We start from the raw sequence: 27,216 nt of genomic DNA, 5'->3' as shown, positions 1-27,216 counted from the left end.
CTGTGGAAATATATACTACACGCTTTAAAAAAGTAAACTCCATGAAAATGTTTTCAGGCTCAAAAGACCTTGGTGTAACTTATGTAAAAAGAGGGCTAAATCATGACACACATACTCTTCATTTTTTTTTTTAAAAGAAAACTCTTGACATAGGCTAATCATCATTTTCTCTAAATAAGTAAAAAACAAACAAACCCAGATCTCTAAAATATAGAATAGCTTTATTATGAAAAGGCACAAAATATTTTAGTCTGCTCTGTCAATTTAATCTCAACACATTTTAATAAAATATATACAGCCAGATGACTAATAAAATGAGCTAGTTCTCCCAAAAGAAGGATTTTTATAATGATGACAGATTATTCTTTTTTCGTGGTAATTCCGGTGTTCATGACTCACAGATGTTCTCCCCATGTCAGTGCCCTGCAGAGCAGAGGCCAGATTCTGGTGTCATTCACACAGGATTTACATGAACTTAACATTGATTTCAATGGAGTTACTTCTGATTTAGCCTGATGTGATACCAGAATCAGTTCTCAGAATTGCAGTAACAAAGGAACCAGTAGTGATAATACAATGAATTTCGCCTGGAATCTCATCTGATTTGGTAATTAAGTCACAAGTGGACCTTTCCAATTATATAGTTACCATCTTTCTACAAGAGCACGAAGAATCCCGCTACAGAGATTTCAAACAGCAAACAAGGACATTTGTCTTAGCATAGTAAAAAACTTGAGACTCAATATTATAAAAAGAAGAAATACCAGTGGCAGTAGATGACAATTTTGAATATAAAGGAAAATTATGACTCAAACCTGAACAGCTACCAATGCACTGGGCCCGATTCTCCCCTCACAGCAGTTTTGGACTAGAGAGGCTCCATCAGATTCAGTGGAGTTACCCTGATTTATACTGGTGCAAGAAAGAGGGGAATCAGATCCAGCAGCTAGGCCCATGATGGTAGTTCTCATGTTCTCTTCAGGCTGATTTCATGACTGGAGAACTGATGCGGTTGTCTGGGCCTGGTTGTCAGAGTAATTTAGGAGTCATTCCACTCAAATCAAAGGAGTTGTACTGGTGTGAAAGAAAACTAAGGCTCAAACTTTTGCACATTCCTTAAGTAGAAAAAGATTTCTCCACTCTTCATTTCTTTCCCCCTGTCCAACAAAGAGATGTGACCTTATTCCAGCCACTTGGTTATAACTAGTCCCAGTTCAAAATAATGGAGTGGTCCAACTGCAATTAAAAGTGGGAGAGTCCAGTATTTGGCAACATCCTCTCAAGGAGCGTAGGCTGTAGTTTCCTCCTAAGAAGATCTCTTGAGAATTGTTTGCACTGGTGCTGGTGAAGGAGGGGAAAAAAAGGAAGTCAGGTCTATTTTCACAATGTACATATTTTGGCTAGGGGGTTTAGAATGTTAAATTATCATACTTGAAATAGGACTTAAAATAGACAGTTCTAAACCCCTGCAATGCTAAAGTGACCATACGTCCTGGTTTTATTGGGGCAGTCCTAAGTTTCCATATGAAATTCCTGTGCCCCAGGAAATTCTTCCAGGACACCTGAAACATTCCACTGTTTAATTTTTTTCAATCAGATTTTTTTTTAATCTTTAAACTGTCTGCTCAATATCATTATACTGAGTAGAACTCGCTCTGTGTTTACCAGGAACAAAGAATCAAGTGGAATGAACATTCAGTGTGATGAACGTTGCTTGGAGTATGCCAATGAGGGAGGACCCCAGCAGAGCTGGATTTTTTGCTCTAAGTAAATGTTAGCCACATATGTTTTATAATAAACTCATTCAGAACACTAAGTTACAGGAAAAAGTCCTCCTCTCCAAGTAACATGCATTTAGACAGAAGAAGCTGGTGGTAATGGGACCAACATACTAGTTTAAAAAAACGAAACTGTGTACTTTTGCCTATGAGTTTTTGTAACCATAAAAATGTCATCATAAAAGCATACAGGGTTTTGATTTTGAAAATATGGTCATCTTTCCCATTGCATATGCAATATTGAAAGCTACTTCTCATATAAAGTCATCCAAGCTAGAAACATATTTAGAAATCTTAAAATAACAAAAATAGAAAATTAATGTTAGGACTGTGACCTAGGTCTGTATTAGAAAGAGAGAAATTTCAGCTGGAAGTTTAAAATTTCCACAAATCCTGCAGGGCGCTCTGCAAGATCACATTTCCAGATTCTTGCATGGAGGGACAGGAATGAATAGCAGAGGCTGACATGGGGAGGGGGGTGCAGAGCCTTTGATGATGTAAATTGTCATAGCTCCATTGAAGTCAGTGGAGTTAGTACAATTTACACCAGCTAAGGATCTGTGCCAGAGAATACAGCCAGGCTACATTACAGCAGCATCTGTACTGTATTTACTTTATAAATTATTTTGGGTTTTTTTGTATATTTGTATAACTTTCCATAAAAGATTTAGAGGGACAAAGTAAATAAAGCTATGAAATAAATAAGGACTATATTAAACCAAGTTTATGGAAGTGTTTCTATGATTTATCCTAAAGTCTGTCTCAGTCATCACTGCAATTATACAAGGGCTACATCCATCCTCAGAGAAACCTAAAGTGGATGATGAATGGGGGCACAAAACTCTATAAGGTTCCTTTGATTTACATTTGTGTAAGAGCAAGAAGAATCAGTCCCTTGATCCTTAACAGATAACAGATTTATTGTGGAAGTGAAAGAAAGGCATATTAGAATGAATAAAATATGTGCCTGCCATAACTCAGAAAACATAGACCTTTGTTGCCTCATGTCACCATCTAAACTTGGTTTAATATACTCCTTATTTATTTAATATCTTTATTTACTTTGTCCCCCTAAATATTTTATAGAAAGTTATAAAAATATACAATTTACCTCTAGACCTGATTTGGTTCAAATGTATACAATATTTTCGAAAGAAAAGATGTTTTTTTTTAACCAGACACACAGGCCGTTGGAGGAAAAGACCCTGGCCTATCTCAGATATGTGGTTATGGTCATGTACTGTGGTAGATCAAATACTTAAGGTTCTAGTAGTTTTAGAGATGAACCCTAATCATAACACAGGATCCAACAAAACTCAGACTTTGGGGATGTGTGCTTCTGTGTCAAAAATATGACTGCCAAAACAGTGATTCAAATGAGAGTTCCAGATCTAAAATTCACTTGAAGTTCACATTTTGTTCTGAATTTCTCAGCTGTCCCATCTCAAGTTGATATCGGACAGAGAGGACATGCACAGTTACAAGAAAAACAAACCGGGTTCAAATAATTTCTTTGAGGCGTGCAAAAATCACCTGCAGCCAGTGGATGGAAACAGACCCAGATATTCAAAGTAAAACCAGGCTGTTGGATATCCAAATGCACAAGTGAGTGAAAAAGTTCCATATGCTCTGGATGGTAACTTTTTTATATTCCATACTTGTGAAGCACCATGTGCATTGTTCTGGTTATTTACAATGGAAAATGTTATTTTGGCTCCAAAGCAATGTCTGTGGACATGGGTTTTTTCCTTATATTTCTATTACTTGTGCCTTTATTTACCACAGTTTCCTAAAAGATTGCTGTGGAAATACAGCAGCCTTGGGGAATAACTGACTTCACAGAATGACTGTGAGAGAGAATGACACTCTCCTAAGTACCTGCTAAAGAGATCTTGGCAGCATCCAACTACTTCTGTGGTGTTGCTTGGCAAATTTGTTGCATTGAAGGCATCCCCTAATAATATGTGGCATGGAACCTCCACAACCGGTACAGATAATATTCCTGGAAATTGAATACAGTGGTGTCAGTTTCCTTAAATAATAATAGAAATCTCTAGGTGTGTGTCTTCACTAGGAAAAGAGATGTGTTCTTACCTCATGTTAGCTAACGGGATAGCTAACACGAGGTAAAACCATAGTGACAACAAGGCAAGTCGTAGGTTAAATAGGAAATAGCAGGTCAAGGTAAAGGTTAACTCGTGAAACTACAAACTGCTGTGTCTTCATTAGGATTTTTTACCTCGTGTTAGTTACCACGTGTTACCTAAAGCAAGATAAGAATATTCCCTTTTTCCTGAATACAGGGCCTAAGATACCATACTAAATTCAGAGAAGAGTGATGGACAGTTTCTCCCATTTGTATCACATGACACAAAACACCGCTGAAACATGAGAGGCCAGATTCTGGGTGAAGCTCATTCATTTCAGACACATCAAATCCTTTGTTCCAGTTCTGAAATAACCTCTCTTTAGTGGACAGCTATCTGCCTTCCTCATGCTTCTTGCTAGACACTGACTGATGTCATTTTCCAAATAAGTTCTTACATATTGGTTGACATTTCAAGGGTTTATCTCCTGCCAACCAGTAAGGGAAAACCTTTTTAGTGATGGTGGTATCAGGTCTGTATGGGTGTGTCTGCACTTGGAGCTAGGGGTGTGATTCCCAGCCTGCATAGGCATGCTCACGCTAGTTCTCATTCATCTAATGCACTGCAAATAGTAGTGCAGCTGGGGCAGCGGTGAGTAGCAGCCAGGGCTAGCCATGCAGGGTATAGCCCTTCTTGACCCCCATGGATACATACTCAGCACGGCTAGCCCATGCCATTGCTGCCTGTGCGACCCCTGCTACGCTACTATTTTTAGTGCACTAGCTCAATGAACGCTAGCTCAAATATGTCTACATGAGCTGGGAGGTATGAGCCCATTTCCAAGTGTAGACATAGCCTCTGAGAGACCAACAGTGACTGGAGTTTGAGCATGGCAGTCAGTGGCCCATGAATTTATAAGGAGCTTGAGCCTAAAGGTAAAATATTTGAAAGTGTCTAAGTGACTTAGGAATCTAATGGGACTTAGGTTCCTAAGGGTCAAATTTTCAAAAGTATTTAGGTGCCTAATTTCAATGGAAGTTAAGTGTTAACCTGCTTAGGCACTTTTGAAAATTCAAAATTCACTACGTGACTATCTGCATCTTTAGGCACCTAAATACCTCTGAAAATTCTAAGTCACTTAATCACTTCTGAAATTTTACCCTAAAATCTCCTCACATATTGGTTTCATGTCAGTGTGACTTTGTTGACTAATATGGAGTCACTCCTGATTTACATCAGCATAAGTAAGCAGAGAATCAGGCCCATTGTTTTGGTAGCTTTGGGCATAAATTTTAAGTTTTGCTAAGCATTTTCCAAAATATAAAATACATTTTCCAAAGTATAAAATGGTCTGAGGAGAACCACGTTAATTTATGTCTATGGAGTTTCAGGACTTGGTCCCATGTCTATAGATTCTCAGAAAGTGGGTTACCAGAAATTACTGGGGTATCAGAATTTGTTCTCGGCATAAGAAAAGCATTAACTATAGCAGAAGTGTGTGGAATACAATTTTCTTTCCACAGTAGATTTTGGTATATACAGGAGATTTGCCTATGGATATTCCGAGTTCTTAGTCAACCCAGGACCTTCAAATGACACTATTTGCTAAGATTTTCTAATGCCTCAGTTTTTCCATGTAAGATAAAGTTGTCATTTGTCAAAAACTCAGAGCTGTGGAACTCATGTAATGTCAAGGGTACTAATTTCATAGCTTTCAAAAAATGGAAAGAGCTACATAGGGCCATAGTGAAAAAAACCTGATATACTTAAAAGTGGTCTTTTCTGATCTGGGACATGATCTGGCTGTGCTATTTATGCACCAAGATCCAGTCTAAAAACTAAAAAAGCATCAATTTTCTGATTTTGATAATGACAGTTCTGGATATTACATGCTCAGAAAGGAAACTGCAAGAGGGATAGTTAGGGGAAAAAACTGTTGCACAATTTAATCACAGCTGATTTTTTTTTTTTTTGAAATCTCACTAACTGGCTAATGAATTAACCCCTTCAGTAGTATGATTCCTGATATTACATCCTCTTTTCATTTCCTCTCTGAGATAGTAATTTCTTTGTAACTCATGACTCAACTTGAGACTTTTACTCACATTTTGATGGGATTTTGAAACTAAAGGCCTAGTTTCTGATCTCACTTATACTGGAGTAACTTCATTGACTTCCCTGCTGTGACTCCTGATTTACCCCACTCTGAGAATGGAATCAGGCCCATTAAAAAGAAAAGTACTCTATTTCCCCAACCCCTCCCAATCTTGTATTTCTTCTTTGCCTTCTAGTTCTAAATTAAACCAGGATAAAGATGTGGGTGAGGTCCTATAACTCACCTGTAACTGGTAATTATAATTTCTTCTAGATGTATCAGTAATTATACATTGCCTAACAAATTTTAAAATTGATAAATCAGATGTAAAAGACAGACTAGGCAAAGTCTTTTTATATGCCAAATTCCAGGAGCTCTTCCTCACTAACAACTTTTAACCCTCTCAAAGCGAGGAGCACTTACAGGTAGGTCGATAACATGAATGATCTAGTTAGAAAATTAGTGTACTGACACACTGACACCTCGTGGTCAGTCAGAGATATTACAAATTTATACACAGTACCTGCAATACAAGCTGTCATGAAGCAGGCGACAGTACCAGCAATCATCGCCCTAAAGGCAGTATCAGCAATGTCTCTTTTTTTGGAAGGAGCAATAGATGCTGGAAAGAAAATTAGAAAAAAATCAAATAAAGAGGGGATGAAATTCCTAGGAAGCATATCCTCTAGAAAAGCAAATTGCAAGTCACGGTACTGACAAATAGGGGAAAGTAAAATAAACCTGATGTTCTCAGTGACGTATGCAAACACAAAGTATATACACATTTTTCTTCCTATTAAAAGGTGGGCTGCAAATAAAAAATGTAATTTCCATTTACCTCAACAATATGTGCTGAATACCCGACTGAAGCAGGCTAATAGGTACCAACTACAGTCAAACCACTTTTTCCCCTTGTATCAGATTGTCACACCCATTGATTTCTGCTCATCTGTGCTGCCCCAGAACACACCATTCTCTGACAGCAGAGCTGTCACAGAATCCAGTGCAGACAGGAGAGAGCCTATATGGGATCAGGTAAGACTATTTTAAAAAATACATTCTGGTTTTCAAAGTTCATTTTTAATTTTTTGATACTCCTGAAAAACAGGGAAGTTGGAAGTTGTTTATAAACGGATTCACTTATGTGGTGTTCTTATAGAAAGCAAACCAATATTTTCCAAAATACCAGCAAGAACACAACGAACCTAATGAAATGGTTTATTTTGTGCAAAGCGTGAGGGTTTGCTCTGTAGCACTGGCTGTCAATGGCCAAGAAGGGAGGGTACAACAGTAGAGGACGGCCAGGGCGTAGGAATGCCCTGACCACATCCCCAGCCACAGGAGTGGAGCATAGGGACTGCCACAGCAGCTTTACATCACCCAAGGATCCCACTAAAGAAGGCGAGCTCTTCAGTGGCTGATTCATTCAGGTTTAGGGCACCTTTACACTGGGGAGAGGCAAAAGCTGCCCTAATGCAGCTGAGAATCAGGGCCTTGCTGATGTGTTGCAGTTCATCAAAAATGTATCCCACAGAGTGGTTTTTTTTTAATTATACACACAAAAAATTGTCAAAATGAGAAATAGATATTGTTCTTACTGAGTCCTCCTATCACCAGTCCCAGAGAACCAAAATTTGCAAATCCACAGAGGGCATAGGTGGCAATGGTTTCAGAACGGATCTAAAAACAAACACACACACCCCTCAGACAGAAAATAAATTATTCAGTTGTTTGAAAGGTTGCAGATGATATAAAATTACTCAAGATAGGTTAAGTCCAAAGTGAAGAATTACAAAGGGAACTCACAAAACTGGGTGACTGGGCAACTAAATGGCAGATGAAATCCAGTGTTGATAAATGCAAAGTAATGCAGATTGGAAAACATAATCCCAACTATACATACAAAATGATGGGGTCAAATTAGCTGTTACCACTCAAGAAAGAGATCTTGAAGTCATTGTGGATAGTTCTCTGAAAATACCGTTGCAATGTGGAGCTGCTGTCAATGTTAGGAAGCATTAGGAAAGGGATAGATAAAAAACGAAGTATCACAATGACACTATATAAAGCCATGGTACACCCATACCTTGAATACTGAATGCAGTTCTGGTTGCCCCATATCAAATATATATATATATATTGCAAAAGGTACAGAGAAGGGCAACAAAATGATTAGGGAGGTGGAACAGCTTCCATATGAGAGATTAAAATAACTGGGACTGTTCAGCTTGGAAAAGAGATGACTAAGGGGGGGATACGATAGAGATCTATAAAATCATGACTGGTGTGGAGAAAGTGAATAAAGAGGTGTTATTTATGCCTTCATACACCACAAGGACCAGGGGTCACCCAATGAAATGAACAGGCAACAGGTTCAAAACAAACAAAAGAAAGCACTTCACACAATGCACAGTCAATCTGTGGAACTCATTTCCAGGGCATGTTGTGAAGGCCAGAGTATAACTGGGTTCAAAAGAATTAGATAAGATCATGGAGGATAGGTCCATCAATGGGTATTAGTCAAGATGGTCAGGGATGCAACCCCATGGCTCTGGGTTTCCCTAAGTGTCTGTTGGCAGCAGCTGGGATTGGACAACAGGGGATGGATTATGCAAAGATTTTCCTGTTCTGTTTATTCCCTCTGAAGCATCTGGCATTGGCACTGTCAGAAGACAGGATATTGGGCTAGATGGACCATTGGTCTGACCCAGTATGGCTGTTCTTATGTTCTTAAAATAATAGAGCTGTGGTTTATGGGCTTTACTTGTCCACTGCTGACTCACATAACAAGTATGTGATGAAAAATGCACCTTGGTCTAGAGGACTAAACACAAGACTTAGAGCTAAGAGCTCCTGCATCCTCTCAGTCCCGCTCTGCCACTAACTCATTCTATGGGCAAAACACTTAATCTCTTTCTCTCTCGGTTAGCTTATCTAGAAATTTGGATACTCACATACCTCAAGAGGTTCTGTGAGGATTCATCAGCTGATGTTTGTTACGCTTGTTGAAGCACTATATCAAATTCTAAGTATCATTATTGTTTATTAGCAGGTCTCGTTGAACTGAATTCTAGTAATTCATAGATTCTAAGGCCAGAAGGGACCATTGTGATCATCTAGTCTGACCTGTACAGCACAGGACATAGAACTTTCCCAAAATAACTTTCCCAAAATAATTCTTGTTTGAGCTAGATCAGATCTTATAGAAAAACATCCAATCTTGGTTTCAAAGTTATCAGTGATGGAGAATCTACCACAACCCTTGATAAATTGTTCCAATGGCTAATTACCCTGACAGTTAAAAATTTATGTCTCACTTCCAGCCCGAATTTGTCTAGCTTCAAATTCTAGCCATGGGATTGTGCCATACCTCTCCCTGCTAGACTGAAGAGGCTATTAATAAATATATGTTCTCCATGTAGGTACTTATAGACCCATGGTTCTCAACCTATTTACCACTGTCGGCTGCATATGCAGCTCTCTGTGTGTTGTGTGGGCCACATCAACACAGCATATATACTATCTGTACAACTACAAAAAAAAAAAAAGTTTAGTATTTGTTATATGACAGCCATACAATTAAAATTGATATAGTACCTTTCATTTCAACACTCGCAAACGTCTATGAAGAGCATTTTAAATTAGCAAAACAAGTCAAAAAATAAACTGTTACATTAATTAATTTACTACAAGGGTTATACCTCTGTACAGTTATAGACTATAATCAAGTCACCCTTTAATCTTATTTTTGTTAAGCTAACTAGATGGAGCTTCTTGTGTCTATCACTGTAAGGATTTTCTAATCTTTTAGTCATTTTTGTGGCTTTTCTTTGAACCCTCTCCAATTCATCTTTGAATTGTGGGCACTAGAACTGGACACTGTATCGAGCAGTGGTCACACCAGTGCCAAATGCTGAGGTAAAATAACCTCTCTATTTCTCTTGAGATTTCCCTCTTTATGCATCCCAGCTCAAGTTCAGATGATTAAAAGGGGTTGTCTGGATTAGGACTGAAAATCCCAGAGGGTTTGATTATCCAAGCTGGGTTAGGGCCCCTGCACTAGCTGGAAATGCTGCACCTTAGGAGGCATTCACTCTGAGGTAGGACAGGTGGTGGTACTTGCTGAATGCTTCCTTCAGGGGAAAGGAGCACATTTAAATTGTTATTGGGGCTCCTCAGGAACCCAAGGGGCAGAGTTGGGATCAGTGCATTCCCTGGCTGCCTTTGTCCATACCTGCTCCCTGACCAGTATCATCTTCTTTTGGGGGCAATTCTTGCTCACTGTGGGCCTGAGAGCACAGAGAAGTTTGTATTGCTTTCCATTTCCAGATGCTCACCTCTTTCCTCAATGGACTTTCCACTGACAAGAGCCACTTGCAGGGTATATGATAGCTTCCCGAGGGTGAAACTAGGCTACAGTCCTTGAAGAAGCCAACCTAGTTGAAAGCTTTGCTCCCTGCATCCCTTTCCCCACTAACTACATTTTAAGCCCACACTGAAGTCTGATGAGTGCTCTCATAGGTTTCCTGTTGATTAGAAGCTCCTTTGTTCCTGCTCTGGTTTTCTGATAACCAATTTCTAGATATTTGCAGTCATGCGGCACATATGCAGGAGAATGCTCGTCAAGTACTCACTGTATCTGCTTTCCCTAGAAACGGCTTTGTTTCCTATGATTTTTCTGCCTTCACTTGTACTCTCCTAGCTTTGAAAAACAGGAAGCCTTGTTGTTATAGGCTGTGGGGGTGGATCCATCAGAGTGCTCGCTCTCTCTGTGAGCACATAGATATATTAGAGGGGTCTGAGGTTGAATATAAATTAAATCTGAAATCTGAAAACCCAAACACTCTCATGTCCAAGTCATCAGGTCACACTTAAAATTGCTACTGGCAATGTCCAACTCCTGCAATAATAAAAGGAGGACTTGTGGCACCTTAGAGACTAACAAATTTATTTGAGCATAAGCTTTCGTGAGCTACAGCTCACTTCATCAGATGCATGCAGTGGAAAATACAGTGGGGAGATTTATATACACGGAGAACATGAAACAATGGGTGTTACCATACACACTGTAAGGAGAGTGATCAGGTAAGGTGAGCTATTACCAGCAGGAGAGCGGGAGGGGGCGGGGGACGGGACAAAACAGTCGGAGAACACTTCAATCTCTTTGGTCACTCAATTACAGACCTAAAAGTGGCAATTCTTCAACAAAAAAACTTCAAAAACAGACTCCAACGAGAGACTGCTGAATTTGAATTAATTTGCAAACTGGATACAATTAACTTAGGCTTGAATAAAGATTGGGAGTGGATGGGTCATTACACAAAGTAAAACTATTTCCCCATGTTTATTACCCCCCAGTTCCTCACATGTTCTTGTCAACTGCTGGAAATGGCCCACCTTGATTATCACTACAAAAGGTTCCCCCCACCCCTGCTGGTAATAGCTCACTTTACCTGATCACTCTTGTTACAGTGTGTATGGTAACACCCATTGTTTCATGTTCTCTGTGTATATAAATCTCCCCACTGTATTTTCCACTGCATGCATCCAATGAAGTGAGCTGTAGCTCACAAAAGCTTATGCTCAAATAAATTTGTTAGTCTCTAGGGTGCCACAAGTCCTCCTTTTCTTTTTGCGGATACAGACTAACACGGCTGCTACTCTGTAACCTGTCATCCTGCAATAATAATCCTTTGCACCACAGCATAGGTGCAGCAGGATGAAAGGGATATGTCCCTCTCAATGCAGATGCAAGACTAATGCAGTCCCATTCCTGATTTCCCCCCCTTCCCTCCAACCTTTGTATGTGGTTGCATCACTAATTCCTCTGTGGCTCTGCCCCTCCCTCCCTCTGTGACCTTGGGAAAATCTCTTAACCTCTGAGCCTCCCATGTTTCTACATCTGTAAAATGAGTGTGATATTTATTTTACTCAAATCTACCTTCAGTGAGGGGGAAAATGATACTTTGCAAAGTGCTTTGAAACCTATGGATACAAATTCTTATATGAGTGCTGTGCATGATTATTATTTTCTCATGTGAGGATCTCAAGATCTTTACCAAGGGAGTTAGTTTGACTCCCTCTATGAACCAATAATAGTGAAAGTAGCTCTTCTGTGTCACAGATGATAACAATAAAGTGAGATGTGACCAGATAGCCAACAGCATCCATCTTTCAAAGTTCAGGTTCACCCAGAGATTTAGAGCCACATACTGCTCCTTGCTAGGGTACAATGGGTTAATAACTCTGCTGTTGGAAAATAATCCATGGGATCTTTAATGACCATAAGTGGTTAGGATATCAATTTTAAATTTTATTTGAAGAGAGGGCACCGGCAGTATCACACAACACTGGGTCACAGATTCAATACTGGCTCATAAGCATGGATGGCCAAAAAACAAGGATTCTGTTTTGTTGAAAACATTTTGCGGTTTTGACATATAGTTTTGTTCCCATGAAGGACAAAAATGAGACACTTGAAATTTTTCACATAAAACACATGAGAGAGTCCTCCCTGATTCAGAGCAGGTTCTTGAACCTGGGTGTCCCACATCCCCAGTGAATGCCCTAATCAGCATTGAGGTGCCTGGGGCTCTCTTTCTCTCTCTCTCATTTTGACCAGAAATTCTATTGGGAAAATTTTTACCGGAAAAAGTTTTCTCTAAATTTATTTGACCAGCGCCACTCAGAAAGAAAACTGCCACCTAACTAGGTCTTGTCTATCTTGGCGATTTGCCCTGATTCCACCAATCAGAACCAAGCCAGGCCCTATTGGTGCAAACCATGAACTTGGGCTTCCAACTAGTGTAGCTACATTTGTGCCTGGCCATTCAGTACTGGAGTCAGGACAAATTCCCAATAGGGACAAGACCTTAGTCTTTAATACCACTTTCTGCAGCACACTGGGCTTTCCTTAGAGTTCTTTAATCCTAGAACTGACCAGGCCTGACCTTGTCTGGCTTGTGGGATCTGACATGCTCTCAGCCCAGGATGGCATGGCTGCAAGAACATAGCAGGGTCTGGAGAAGGCTGAACTTCAGTACTTGAGGTCCATTGGGGAAAGATAAAAAGAGATTTAACACAAGAAAAAATGTCAAAGTAATGGGCCATATTCATCCCTGTTGTGATTCCACTAAAATCAGTGGAGTGCCATCAGGTAAGAATTGGGCCCAGTAAATCAGTAGACTAGAAAATGTTACTCACAGTCATATATTGCTTCACGCCATCAATGAACACTGGCCCACCTTTCTCCCGCAAGTGGATCAATGTTGAAAGACGCTCATAAGCCACAAATTCATTGAAGAAAGTCTTGTAACCGAGGAGTCCACCGACAATAAAACTGTCTTCCCAGTCTACCCCCATCATAAAAGAAAATGGCATGAAGACATAAGCGCAAATGATCTGCAAAATATACAAGACAGAGAGGAGGGCCGGGTGCACAAGCCCAAATATTTGATAACCACAAAAGAAAACGTCAATCAAAGAATGAAGGTATCTGCTAAATTCTTTAAAATAAACTTCTACATATTTTTTAAAAAAGTATACAAAAATAGTTTTTGGCATCTTGCTGCTCTCTCTCTAATAGTCTGGGGATTTTTAATGGTAAGGTCTACCTGAATTATCACAAAAGTAGCAATTTAAGACTCAGATCCAACCAAAGTACTTAAGCATATAGTTTAATTTTATGCCTCAAGTTAAACACATGCTTAAAAGCTTTGTTGGCTTGTGGCCTAAAATGGGGGCTGTGGTTCAGGGAATTGGTAAGAGAGATGGAGGGTTAATTTCTCATCTGACATAATCTGGTAAAGCTACACTGAGAAAATGAGTGTTAAAAAATGTTAACTAACATGTTTTAACTACTATGTTGACCACCACCTAGGGTAGACAGTGTTTGTCTATATATAAAAGATGTACAGCTTTAGCTATATTGGTATAGTTAAGCCATATACTCCCTCCTTGTATTCTTCTTATTCTTGTATGGGAAGAGGAATAAGCTAGACTAGTACAAGGCAACTTTATACCAGTATAATTGTGCACTTTTAGGCTGATAATATTTTGGTAAAAAATATCACCCCCACGACCAAAATAGCTATACCTGTTCAAAAACTGCATGTAGATCAGGCCAGAGACAATCTGGTTTAAAAAGACTCTTAGCCCAGCAAAAAAGATATAGGTATGTCTTACAATAAAAATCTACAAACTCAGCTAACACAAGTTTGTCTAAACTAGGAACTAAGTGCAGTTTCTGATGCACCTGATTTTCCCCGTGGAAGGGCTGGTCTAAACTGGAAAGTTAGGTCACCTTAACTACACCACTATGGGCTGTGAAAAATTTCACCCCCTGTCCGATGTAATTAAGTTGACCTAAGCCCTGATGTAGACACTGCTAGGTCGACAGAAGAATTCTTCCATTGACCTAGCTCTCAAAGAGGTGGATTTATTACAGTGACGGAAGAACCCCTTCCATCACTGTAGTAAATGTCTACACTATAATGCTATCACTGTGCTGCTGTGCCAGTTCTTGTGTAACATAGCCCTCACAAGCTTTGCCTAGGTAAGGATAAAAGATTCAGTGCAGTGGTCTGAAGCGAAAGCATTGTGGGTGTTTAGTGAAGTGTTAATTGTGTGGCTGGTGCATGCAAATAGCTCTTCTGGTTTTTCTATTCATTGAAGGTAGCTCTGGCACAGACTAGAGCTAAAGCAAACTCACTCTGCACAAAATGGCAGTCTCTTTGGGGTGAAGTCATAGACATTTATGGCTACAGAATGTTTACATTGCAACAGGTATTTTTCACAGATTATCTTGTTATACAGGGATTTAAAGGAGTTCTTTTTAAAAGAAATATATATTTAAATATACAATGTTTGATTAAAAAAATCACTGGCATTTTTCTTTAAGAAAGACAAATCATGAAAAAAAAGTTATGAGGACAATACCTCAAAGTTCAGCTGTGGATAGTTAAACATATTCCCCAACCAAGACAGTGCTGAATCAACGAAAGAGAGCAAAGCAAGGAAGGCGATCAGGTTCACAGCAATATTTGCCACCAATGGGATGGAGGCAGAGGCACCCTGACTAGCAGCTTCCAGTAGGTTTTTTGAGTCTCTTTATCAAAGAAAACAAAGAGAGACATTTTACAGTTCACGGACAAGTTGAGAAACAGTAAAGGTTACACTGCAGTTGATTATAAACTAGCTATTTACATCACTGGACACCCACCTGGCGCTCTCAGGTGTTCTGGAGGGGTTGCAGAGGGGCCACCATGTGAATGAAGCCTCTAAGAGAAATTCTGGCAGACTCAGAATTCCTTCCAGGAGATCCTAGAAAGTGACCTTGAGGATGGCCTCAAGCTTTGCCATCCTTGGAAAGAGTGGAACATGCTCCTCATTCTTCCCTGGCTCTTTGGGGCTTTGATCCAAGGCCTTCTACAGTCAGTTGCGGCACTCTTTCTATTGACTTCAGTGAACTTTGGATCAGGCCTGGGCACTGCTCATGCCTGCAGGAATGAAGGTGTAGGCACTATGCTCACCACAGGGTTAAGGTCAGGCCTTACACAAAGGTGCAAGCTGATGAAGAGAGGCTCCTTGCATTTTCTGCCTCTTTGCACTCCTCCACAGAGATTTTCTTCATCAAAAATTATATGCACTGAATGCTCTGATTTTTGTATGCAAAATAATCCACCCACCTTCGCTTTTGCTTACAGACATTTAGTAAGTGCTTCTGAGTAAAGCAAAGGCAACAATAAACAAATAGAAAAACATCCTGTAGAATTGTACTGGACTTTTGCAGTTCTGTCTCTGTGAAAATGCCAGTGGGACAGCTAAACCTCTGTACAGCTCAGTGTGTAATTAGTGTAATGTGTGCAAAAGCAGTGTACAGCTCTCATCAATATATAATATTTGAGCACCTATGTATATTGCTGTTTCTAGGCATAGATCTACTTACCCTTTCTCCATTTTTATACCACTCTTCAGAGTTATTTGGGGTATTTTAGTCTCAGGCCAGAATAGTTTGGAGATAGCCAGTGATGCTGGTGCTGACATCACAGAAGCAGTTAGTAAATGGGACGCTGAAACCTGGAATTCCAGATGCCAGAAAATAAGTTTTGGTCAATTCATCTCAACAGCACATAGAAACAACAACAAAAATTCCAGAGAAAGGCAATGAAAATCATTAGACGCCTGGACGATTTTTCATACAAAAAGAGCTTGAAAGAACCAGCATTGTTTATCTGGGAGAAGAGTAAGCAGCAGTATGATACAGGGATACAAAATAGTGAATAGTATGGAGAAGGCCACCTGTTTACCTCTGGTGATAACACCCATCCCAATCTGGTGGCACCAAGTCCCAAATACCGAGGTGGGCTAGGGAGAGGAAGAGTAGCACTCCTGAGGGTGAAGCCAGCTTTCAGGAGCAGTGACTCCCACTGGCAGAAGCTGTGGCAAAATCAGCAATGGGGGAGTGAGAATCAGACCACGTAGCCTCAAAGCCCCTGGACAGCAGTGATGTCAGCAGACTGCATTCCTCAGCTGGAACTCTGGACATTCTTTCCTTCTTGATTGTTTGACCTGACCTCCTCCTGCCTATATTCTTTCCACCTTCTCCCACACAGCCCCACCTGCATCTTTTCATCCCTCACCTCCTGCAGTGTCTTGAATCCCCTCCTTCCTTTTCCTATTCCCTTAGTCCTATTGAACAATTCCCCTCACACTGCCCTTATAATGTATATTTTTAATGGGTTGACAAACATCAAGTTAGTTCCATAGTCAGCCTGATCATTCTGCGTGTATGTTGTATCCCTTTCCCTCATCTGTCTGTCTTGTCAGTTTAGACTGTAAGCAATTTGGGGTGGGAAGTGTCTTTTTATATGATTGCCTAGCACAAAGGGGCCCCAATCCTGAATGGGACCTTTAGGTGCTACCATCATGTAACTAAATAATAATAAATCTCTGAAATATCTGATTGAGGTCACTGCCAGGATCCTGGAGCAGTTGAACCGTGGGTATATTCCACTATGCCAGTTCCTACTGCATGTAAACTATAAATATAAATACATCCATTATTCCCTCTGCACTGGAGCTGGATGAATCTCTATATTACCGAGGTAAACATTTCTGCTACTGAATGCTGCACTAAACGTCAAATCAATGGGTTTAGTCTTCCATACACATATGAAAATAGAGAATTCCTTGTAGTCGTAATGGGAATTACACATATAAACCTTGGACACATTGATGGAAGCATTAAACCCACGATTGGTCAGGAATCTCAGCTACAGACACCTTTCTGATTCAAAGGGCTGTTTGAATTTGAATCCATAATACCCTGAAGGGAATTAGGAGTGCTACAGGTGCAACATGTATAGGGGATTTGAACACGCACTATATTTTCATGATTTATTTTCCCCTCCTTACCCCAAAAGAAATGTATGCTCCTAAGACACTGCCAGCGATGGTTGCGAACCCTGAAGTCATGATCGAGTGGAGTTCAGACTTGGTGACATACGGTAAATAGGGCCTCACTAGAAGAGGAGATTCTGTCTGAAAATGAGAAGCAACTGTCAAATGAATAATTTTGGTACAAACTCTCATAGAGTGACAAGTTATTTTATGAATTAATGCAATACACAGTTCTATCAGAGTGTCTTTGGTGTTATCAGACAGTTAATGTTTGTGCTGATGAATGCTCTGAATATGCATGGGGCTTTCTCAAAGCTAAGTGCTGTTTTTCAGGTAGTGCAATTGTGCTGGACATCCACCTCGCCTGGCTGAAAGTCATTTCTTGGTTGCTGTAATGTAGTGGTTCCTAATCTGTTTTTTTTTTTTTACTGGAATCTCCATTGTCCTGTATGCCTTTGGGCCATGTCCTCACAGTTAACCCCTTATCTTATTTTTCTGCCATTCTCTCTCCTGCCCTTTTCTGTTTCTGTTCACTTCCCCCCCTTCTTATCCTATTTTCATTTTCTACCAGTTTTTTATTTTTTTGCTTTCTTCCTATTTTTAGACTAGTCTACTGCCCTCTTGAGGGGGGTCTGTCTCCCAGCTTCATGCCAGAGCTTCATCTGTGAACATGGTATAACCTTCAGCACTTACCTGATTGTGTGTCATTGCTGATTTATAAACTGATGGAATTCTGGCTCCCAAAAAACCAAGCACCTGGTGCATTAGAGTCCTAACTTCACAGAGAAGGGATGTTTGTTGGAAACAGAAGCTCATTAAATGGTGGTATTTCACTTTCCACTGTCCAGGATTTCTGTCTTTTAATAGGTGGGTGATTAAGGATACTAGCCTATTTTTCTATTTCATAACTCACCTGTCCCACAAATATATTGCCAGCTGCTACTAGGGACTCAACAGGAGATGTCCCCAAGGTAACTTGCATTATCCAACCAACCTAAAAATGATAAATATTACATTAAAAAAATGCCACAATTTGACTCTATGGTTGCAACAGCTGTGTAATACTTGAATATCTCAAATAAAAAGCATTAACAAAATTCCATGCCATGGTACCTTTTTAATGAGCCATTGCATGAATCCAACATGGTAAAGCATAGACATGACTGTGCTGAAGAAAATCACTATTGGCAGGACCTAATTTGGAAACACAAAATAAAGTAACTTACAATTTTAAAGAGTTTTTATTTTCTCTCTGTCTGAAAGAAAAGGCCAATGTCTTTGAGATACATTCTGGTTTTGAAATCTTTTAAAGATCTTGCAAGCTCAATCATTTAACCTCAACTATTCAGTTCAGAAATTGTTTTACTCTGGAACTCCTAGTATTGTTTTCTATGTAGAGCTGTTGAGTTTGGATGACTTGCTTTTCATAGATTTGGATACTTTCCAGCTCAAACTGTGATAGTTTTGTAATGGTTTCATAACAATATATTGCAGGTTGGCTGTAGCCATGTTTAAAGCAGCTCAGTAGTCAGCCACTCAGATACCTACTGGACATTAGCATCTGCAAATATCTAGATCAAAATTCTGTAAACTTTGTGCATGTTTCAGATGTGAGGTTTGGTGGACCTGCATTGCAAAGTTCAGATCTGGAACTACTTACCTACTGTGTGACAGGGTGCTAAGCAGAAAACTGCTTAGCCAACCCTGTGTTACTCCAGCTCCAATTACGGGAGGTAAATTGGAGCTGGGTAGATCACCTGGCTCTGATTGGAGAAGCTGGAACAGCTGCTGCCTCATCAGGCTGGGGCTGGATAAGAGCCCCAGGGGAAGGAAGCAGAAAGAGGGAAGCTGCAGTAGAGGAAAGGCAGTGGGGGAGGAGAGAGGGAGGGGTGCCCCCCTGTGGACTGTAAGAAGGGGACTATGTGTACGGTGGGAGCATAGCTTGTAAATAAAAGCACCAGGTGTAAATCACTGCACCAAGGTCTTTGTGTGACTTTTGCAGTCCAGCGGCGGTAGGAGCCAGGAAGGCCCTGCAGGGACCCCGTTACGCATTTTTATATGAGAACATAAGAAAGGCCGTACTGGATCAGACCAATAGTCCATCAAGCCCAGTATTCTGTCTCAGACAGTAGCCAGTGCTAGATGCTTCTGGCACTTAAGGGTTTAGGGACACCCAGAGCATGGGTTTGTGTCCCTGACCATCTTGGCTAATAGCCACTGATAGAACTATCTTCCATAGTTACCTAATTCTTTTTTGAACCCATTTATACTTTTTAGCCTTCACAAAATCCCCTGGCAATGAGTTACATGGGTTGACTGTGCGTTGTGAGAAGCAGTCCTTTGTTATTTTTGTTATAAATCTGCTGCTCATTAATTTAAGTGGGTGACCCCTCATTCTTGTGTTAGGTGAAGGGGTAATTAACACACCCTTATGCACTTTTTCCACACCATTCATGATTTTATAGAGCTCTATCATATCCCCCCTTAGTCATCTCTTTTCTAAACTGAACAGTCCCAGCCATTTTAATCCCTCCTCCTATGGAAGCTATTCCATTCCCCTAATCATTTTCAATGCCCTTCTCTGCATCTTTTTGAATTCTAATATCTTTTTTTGAGATGGGGTGACCAGAACTGTGTGTAGTATTCAAGGTGTGGGTGTAACATGGGTTTATATCGTGGCATTATGATATTTTCTGTTTTATTTTCTATCCCTTTCTTAATAGTTCCTAACATTCTGTTCGCTTTGACTGCTGCTGCTGCACATTGAGTGGATGATTTCAGAGAACTATCCACAATGACTCCAAGATCTTTCTTGAGCGGTAACTGCTAATTTAGACCCCACAACTTTGTATGTATAGTTGTGATTATTTTTTCCAATGTGCATTACTTTGCTCTTATCAACACTGAATTTCATCTGCCATTTTGTTGCCCAGTCACACAGTTTTGTGAGATCCCTTTGTAACTCTTCGCAGTCAGCTCTGGACTTAACTATCTTGAGTAATTTTGTATTTTTGGCAAATTTTGCCACCTCACTGTTCACTCCCTTTTCCAGAACATTTATGAATATGTTAGAACAGCACAGATCCCAGTACAGACCCTTGGGGGACCCTGCTATTTATCTCTCTTTTGTGAAAACTGACCATTTATTTTTACCCTTTGTTTCCTATCTTTTAAGCAGTTACTGATCCATGAGAGGACCTTCCCTCTTATTCCATGACTGCTTAGTATGCTCTAGAGCCTTTGGTGATGGACCTTGTCAAAGGCTTTCTGAAAGTCCAAGTATACTGTATCAACCGGATCACTTTGTCCACATGCTTGTTGACCTCCTCCAAGAATTCTAATAGATTGGTGAGGCATGATTTCCCTTTACAAAAGCCATGTTGCCTCTCTTGTTCTGTATGTATGAATGAAAGGGAAGTTTTAATCTGGATCTTTATAGATTTATGGAACAGACAAAAGGTTCAGGTCCAGATCTGGATCCAAGTTTCCCAGAAGTTTGAGAGGGTTTGGATCAAAGGTTTTGGTTTGGACCCACGTTGACTGGACATTCACAAGGTCAAGGGCAACTTGCTTATCACGCTCCAGTTTAGTTTAGCTGTAGAATAACAACATATACAGTATTAACAAACTCCTCTTCTTGTCATAAGGGGAGCAGAGCTCACCACTATAATAACACCAATTATGTCCGTCTTGGAAGTTTGAGCTTTGCAGTAGTGAGCAAAGTCACTAAGTTCCTTAAAAGTAACTCCACGGAGATCTATTCATTGTATGGCAGTGAAACTGAAGGAAAATAACTTTCTTTAAACATACGGTTTAAAAGAATCACAAATGGAGTAACACATGCATGGCCCACAGTCTGGCAGGTAATTAGCTGCTTTTTTCAGAGTAACAGCCGTGTTAGTCTGTATTCGCAAAAAGAAAAGGAGTACTTGTGGCACCTTAGAGACTAACCAATTTATTTGAGCATGAGCTTTCGTGAGCTATCATTTGGTATGTATATATCTTAAACACACAGGAACTCAACATTTCTATGCTAATATGTAATAGGGAAAAAATCTTTCAGTAGAGGTTCATGATAAGCCAGAGAGATTAGTAATGTTTAAACTACTACCTCTAAAGCCAGAAAGCTTTTTAATTGTGCAACTGAAGGAGTCACATGTCATAAATAATGAACATGAACAGATTTAAAAAAAAGTATAAAAAATCAAATGCATCAGTACTAAAGTATTTGTCAATAAATTCAATTCTTAATTCTCCAGAGGAAAGTTACTACCATAACTTACACTGATGAAGTTTGAAAAAAAAACCCTCTCAAAATATATTAATGTGGCTCATAGCCATAACTGCCTCTGTCCTTCAAAAGAGTTAATATTGGGATGCTTCTAGCTTGACTCTGTTCCTCTAATGCATTTAATCTTTTAAATTGATACTAGCTGACAGACAGGGGAACCTTTAGCATTATCTTGTGATAATGGAATTAGATCAGGAATTAGAAGTATCACAAAAGTGAGATTAAATAAACCATCAAATAGCCACCACTCTCTTTTTCTAGGCATAATCCTTACATTAGGTCCCATCCTTCTTCTTATCCCATATCCTATACTTCAACTTGTATCCCTACAAGAGATGCAGCTAAATGGAAATTCCTCAGATTCTTGGAACATGGTTATCCAGCAGGAAAGTACTGCAGGGAGAGGAAGAAGACTGGTGGCCACCAACCTCAAGTAGCAGATCAAAATTACAAGCAAATATCCTTTCCTTTCTCACAGCCCAACTGGAGGCAGAAGGTTTCAGTGTAGCTGGGGGAGTGTGTGACAAGTTGGAGAGGGAAAGAAAGAATGTGCCATTTAAGATCCGACACTTGCTACCCCTCTGTCATTTGCACTACACATGTCAGTGGCCAATGCTGTTACAGGCTTGTCCCTGATAAAATCACTTTACAAACTGTCTTTAAGAAACTGAATTTTTAAAAGTGGTTTCCTGTTGTGCACCTGAAGACAATTACAGGTGCAGTTTTTGTTCCTACAAGTCAGGATGTTCCAATTGTGATCATCTGCACCCTTGCCTGGGTATGGAACGTAGGGTGTTTGTTTTTTAAAAAATCATTCCCTGATTATTTAATATGATAGCAACTTGTGTCAATGGCTTCAACAGAAAGTGGCACACAACCAATTACCATGTATCTAATTACTGAGATGACCTGTCATACCTAGGCTAGCTTTTATCTAGAGCATGGAGGAGTTAATTTGGAAATGTCAGACTTTCCTTCCCTAGTGTGACCCAGAAGAACTGAACTACATGCAGCATGCGATTAAACTATTTTTACACGTTGCGCCCACCCTGATTTCTCAGTTGTGCTGTGCTCACTGGCCCATATTAGACAAACACAAAGAAAAAGCCCTTAAGGTAACATTAGGGGGGCTGCAAAAGCAGAGCTGTTTTGAATGAAGGAACAACAGCCTTAATTCTCACAATATGCCTAGGTCTTGCAGGGTTCTCTAAATAGGGGGCAGTCACACACATTGTAGATATAGAAAAATCTGTGCACAGCAGGCCAAATTAAGGGTACAGCATCAACCTTTCCTTTTCTTTGTTGGGTTAGTTTTATTGTCAAATACATTTCACAGTCTAAGGTTAAACGCTCCCCTCTGTTTTTCACCAGGGAGCAAACATGCACTGATTGCTTGAAACTGGGCTAGAAAAAGCCGGAGTAGGGTGGACACGAAATGTTGTGCTTCTCAGGCCCCCAGGTAGTTCTTCTTCCCGTGCACCACTCATTTGTAATTCTTCAGGTGTATGGCTACCTGAATCAGAAATAAAAGGGAGATTTTTCCTGTATGCCGCCGCCTCCTCCCCCACCATACTTTCAAGGCTGTGACCATGCGTGAAAAATGTCAGCCCAAAGAGAATACGTAAAAGACAATTAAGAGTAAGGCTATGATTTAGTCACAGGTATTTTTAGTAAGTCATGGACAGGTTGTGGGCAATAACCAAAAAGTCACGGCCCATGACCTGCCCAGGACTTTTACTAAAAATACCCCTAACTAAATCTTAGGTGCTGGGTACGGGGATGCTCCAACAGATGCTGCTGCTCTGGAGGGGGGAGGTTCAGGGGGATGCTGCTGCTCCTGGAGGGGAGGCACTCCGGGGCCCCGCCGCTGCTGGGGGGCGGGGTGGCCCTGTTGCCGCTGCTGCTTCGGGTGGGGGGCGGCCCTGGGCTCTGCCCCCACTGCTGCTCCAGGTGGGGGCAGCCTGGGGCCCCGCCGCTGCTGCTCCTGGACTGCTGTGCTGTGCTGCTCCGGCACCAGCTGCCTGGGGCCCACCCGAGCAGCATCCAATGTGGCTGGACATGGGGCTGCTCGGGCAGCCATGGGGTCGGCCGCTGCAGGAGTCCTGGAGGTCCCAGAAAACCACTGAATACCTTATTCCGGGACCTCCATGAAAGACACTCAGCCTTGCTTATGAGCAAATGTAAGAAGGTCAGAATAGAAGCTGGAACTCAGCCACAACTACGCCCTGTTCTACCTGTGCCCAATATGCTATGCTAATGCCCATGAAGGTGGGTAAGGGCTTGTTTCTGTGGGAAAGTTTCATCAGTTATACCAGTATAATTATACTGGTGTCGTTAAACCATTATAATTATACCAATATAACTCACTGCGTGGACATTCATCTACCAGAATACAAGAGTCCTCATAGGGAGTTATGTTGGTATAAATATAGCACTTTAAATTCACATTCTACCATATACCAGAATTATTTCCTTGTGCAGACAAGTCCTAAACCAGGAATAAATTAAATAAAAGTGAACATCTAAATGGAAAAAGTAAGTATCAAAAAGCTTTTTCTGATTTCATGTCTGTCAGCTACAAATGTTACATTAATTGCTATTAGTGTAATAACCCCCCAAAGAAAATAGAACTCTCTCGTTGTTATGGCCTTTATAATGTGGTTTTGATTAGCCACACTGTTACATCCACTACTAATTCTGATAAATATGGGAAATCACCTTTGGACCTATAAAAGTGTCATTTGACTTCTCAGCCATGTCACCTAATGTGTATGTAGCGCATGACTCTGAGATGCTGAGTACTCAGAACTCCCACGGAAGCCCAGCATTGTGGGTGCTCAGCATCGTGCACAATAAGACCCCAAATAAGAAGCAGGCGGCAGATGATGCATAGGTGCATTCTAGGTTTGAAATCTTTGGCAGATTCTCCAACCTCAACCATTCAAACTAGACCCTTATATTTAATGAACCAGAAACCTCTGGCATAAATAAAGAACAAGCAGTCAAATTAACAAAAATCCAATAACATTTCATCTCTAAAGAAGTATAAAAGATTTAATTCTGACAAGTAAGTTTTAGCTGATCTATTTTTACTTATGTCAAGAGGCAATTTGGTGTGATCTTACTTTATGGATCTGGGAAAAGGGTAGCATCACCTGCCTACAGAAATAATATTTATAACATCTCTGTTAGTGAGAATAAATATTTAAAATAATGGGTTTAATCTTGACTATCTGGGCTATATTTTCAAAAATAGGTCTACATTGGGCCTGAAAAATATGCATGTGCACACACAAACATGCAACAGTATGTGTTTAAAATTGACCATTTTCTGCATGTATATACATATTTTGCATGGATAATTACTGCTTTTGCCAGTGCCTGCCTATTTTATGGGCACAGCTTGGGTACCTGCTTTTGAAAATGTTGCTCTCTGTGTATTTAGTGAATATGACTGCAGAGGATAAATCCTAGTCCACGTTTTCAAAGACACTTGCTCATGTATATCGGGATGTGCTCTTCTGTGTGCACAGGAGGATGGCTATGTACAAAATTTTATGCATGCACTTACTCTAAGTATCATTCTGATTAGAACTGTGTGCAGCCAAAGTTGGGGTGTGGACATTAAGTCTCACTGCAGGCACTGGATTATTGCAAAGGGGCAATCCAATTATCCTGCCCATTCCCCCGTCTCCTGGGCCAACAAAGTTTTGGGTGGTACCTCATTATCTCTTTGAAGCTACTGCAAAATCCACTTGCAAAGAATGGAAGATAGTAATATCACTTTTGACCAGCTTGATACCCACGCACTGGAAAAAGTATTGCAAGAGTTGGAATATGCAGGAGGTAAATGGACTGGCTGCGTCTGTCTCCTTAAATGTATCTTTTACTCAAATTGGAGGAAGTCAAAATCCAAGATAAACCATATTGATGATCAGCCAGAGGGAGGATAAGAAGCTATTTATGCACCAATGTGTCCCAACTGCTGCTTTTTTTTGGCCTACAGTAGGTGGCCCATAGGTCAATGGAGACTGATGAGAGAGACAATCACCTTCAGGCTGGCACCAGCTTGACACATGATTAGCATGCATATTCCTAAACTGAGCCATGTGCAATTCTGAAAATAAGCAGCATTTGCACAGTTTTGAGGCCCACATCAACCATGCAGCCCATTCTGACTTGTCTGTCCTTCAGTGTGAACATATTCTGCTAGTATCCAATCCCACTTTAAAATTTCCATGTGTGTCTTTCTCCAGTTTATCTCATAGAAAAAGGTACATATGGATGTTTGAACACATGCAAACTTCTGAAAATGTAGCCCTAGCTAACATATCAGTGCACAACATGTCTTTGTCACTGCTGGAGCATTTTTTAAAAAACAGGCTATAGGTCCATTGGAATCAAGCTCTTATTCGTGCAATGCACTCACCATGCTTTCACAAAACATAGTGACTGAGCATAGAAATGGTCACTTAGGTGCCTGACTGTGTAAAAGTGAGAGATGGTTGGAAAACAGAAACATTTACCACCAAAAAAACCCCAAAAAAACAAAAACCAAAAAAAAAAAAATCAGCAAAAGAACCCCAAAATTTCAACAAAAACCAGAAGGGAAAATATGTTTTTTTTTCTTTCAAATATTTCTTTTCTAACTATCCTTAGTAATAGACCACTATAAATGCACAATCATGGGAATTGTGCATGGAAGCAGAGGCATAGAATTTCTCATGAATTGTGTACTACGTGGATCTTGGGCCTTCAGGGTGGCAGAGTGATTCAGCAGGTGAAGTATGAAAACACAGTGTTCCCCTGACTGGATTTTATCACTCAGTGTTGTGTTCAAAGTGCACTAACTATTTTCTACAAAAGAAACAAACCAGGTTGGTCTTATATAGCTAGAAAGCTAAATGAGAATAATTCCAGTCTGGGCTATCACCTCAGTCTATGGGAGAGAGAAGGTATAAGAGCTTGGATAGAGAGACATTTCAGCTTCTTATCTCCTGGAACAATGGGATCAGTGACAGCCCATTTCTCAACCTATCTTCAGGAAGGGAGAGGAAAGATAACTTGCCTGTCGGCTCTTTCAAAGAAAGGAAGTACTGTTGATCTGTGCAGAGAAAGCCTTGGGTAAATAAATGCTTAATTCAAAACATCTCCTCATTTTGTCCCCTAAACAGCTATTTTTATGGAGTTTCTTGCCTTTCTACTAGTGAACCTTATTGGCCTGCAGCCTCCAGCCCTGCCTCTTCTTAATTCTTTCCACCTATCCATGGTATTTATGAGACAGCTATTTCCATGATATCTCAGTACTATCATCTTTCCCTGAGTACTTGTGGGAGGGAGGATAAGATAAGAAGATAAGATAAGATAAGAAGTTAACCCTCTGGTTACCACTGACCAGTTAAGACCCCTGTATCTTGTCATGCCTCCATTTTGAAAATGTCTGCTAATAATGTCATTGTGTCAAAAATGTAAATTAGTGCAGCTCGGTTAAATGCATTTAAAGCAAACAAATACATAACATTAAATGGCAAGTTTAATCCCCAGTTCCCCAACTTTTTCATAGTG

The 27,216-nt window shown here is 40.3% G+C and overlaps 1 protein-coding gene across 3 annotated transcripts in view; it reads right to left on the bottom strand.

Annotated features, from left to right (window-relative positions):
• Positions 1-241: 241 nt before the first annotated feature.
• Positions 242-27,216, bottom strand: part of SLC28A3 (solute carrier family 28 member 3) — a 75,434-nt gene continuing 48,459 nt past the window's right edge. For 2 of the 3 annotated variants that reach the window (XM_084628527.1, XM_084628528.1), the window contains 10 exons: positions 18,474-18,554; positions 18,274-18,354; positions 17,376-17,501; positions 15,907-16,037; positions 14,898-15,066; positions 13,164-13,361; positions 7,559-7,640; positions 6,484-6,582; positions 3,657-3,780; positions 242-1,341 (listed from right to left, as the gene is read on the bottom strand). In XM_084628527.1, coding sequence (XP_084484653.1) covers positions 1,215-1,341; positions 3,657-3,780; positions 6,484-6,582; positions 7,559-7,640; positions 13,164-13,361; positions 14,898-15,066; positions 15,907-16,037; positions 17,376-17,501; positions 18,274-18,354; positions 18,474-18,554 — 1,218 coding nt within the window. In that variant the 3' untranslated portion in view covers positions 242-1,214. Of the gene's footprint in view, positions 1,342-3,656; positions 3,781-6,483; positions 6,583-7,558; positions 7,641-13,163; positions 13,362-14,897; positions 15,067-15,906; positions 16,038-17,375; positions 17,502-18,273; positions 18,355-18,473; positions 18,555-27,216 lie in introns of those variants that run through there. The other variant, XM_084628529.1, reaches the window with a different exon arrangement.

Source organism: Lepidochelys olivacea (assembly GCF_965140295.1).
Source record: "Lepidochelys olivacea isolate rLepOli2 genome assembly, chromosome: 5".
In the NCBI taxonomy this organism is placed as follows: Eukaryota; Metazoa; Chordata; order Testudines; family Cheloniidae; genus Lepidochelys; species Lepidochelys olivacea.
Note: the sequence above shows the minus strand (reverse complement) of the source record. Positions and strands in the feature narration are given on the sequence as shown.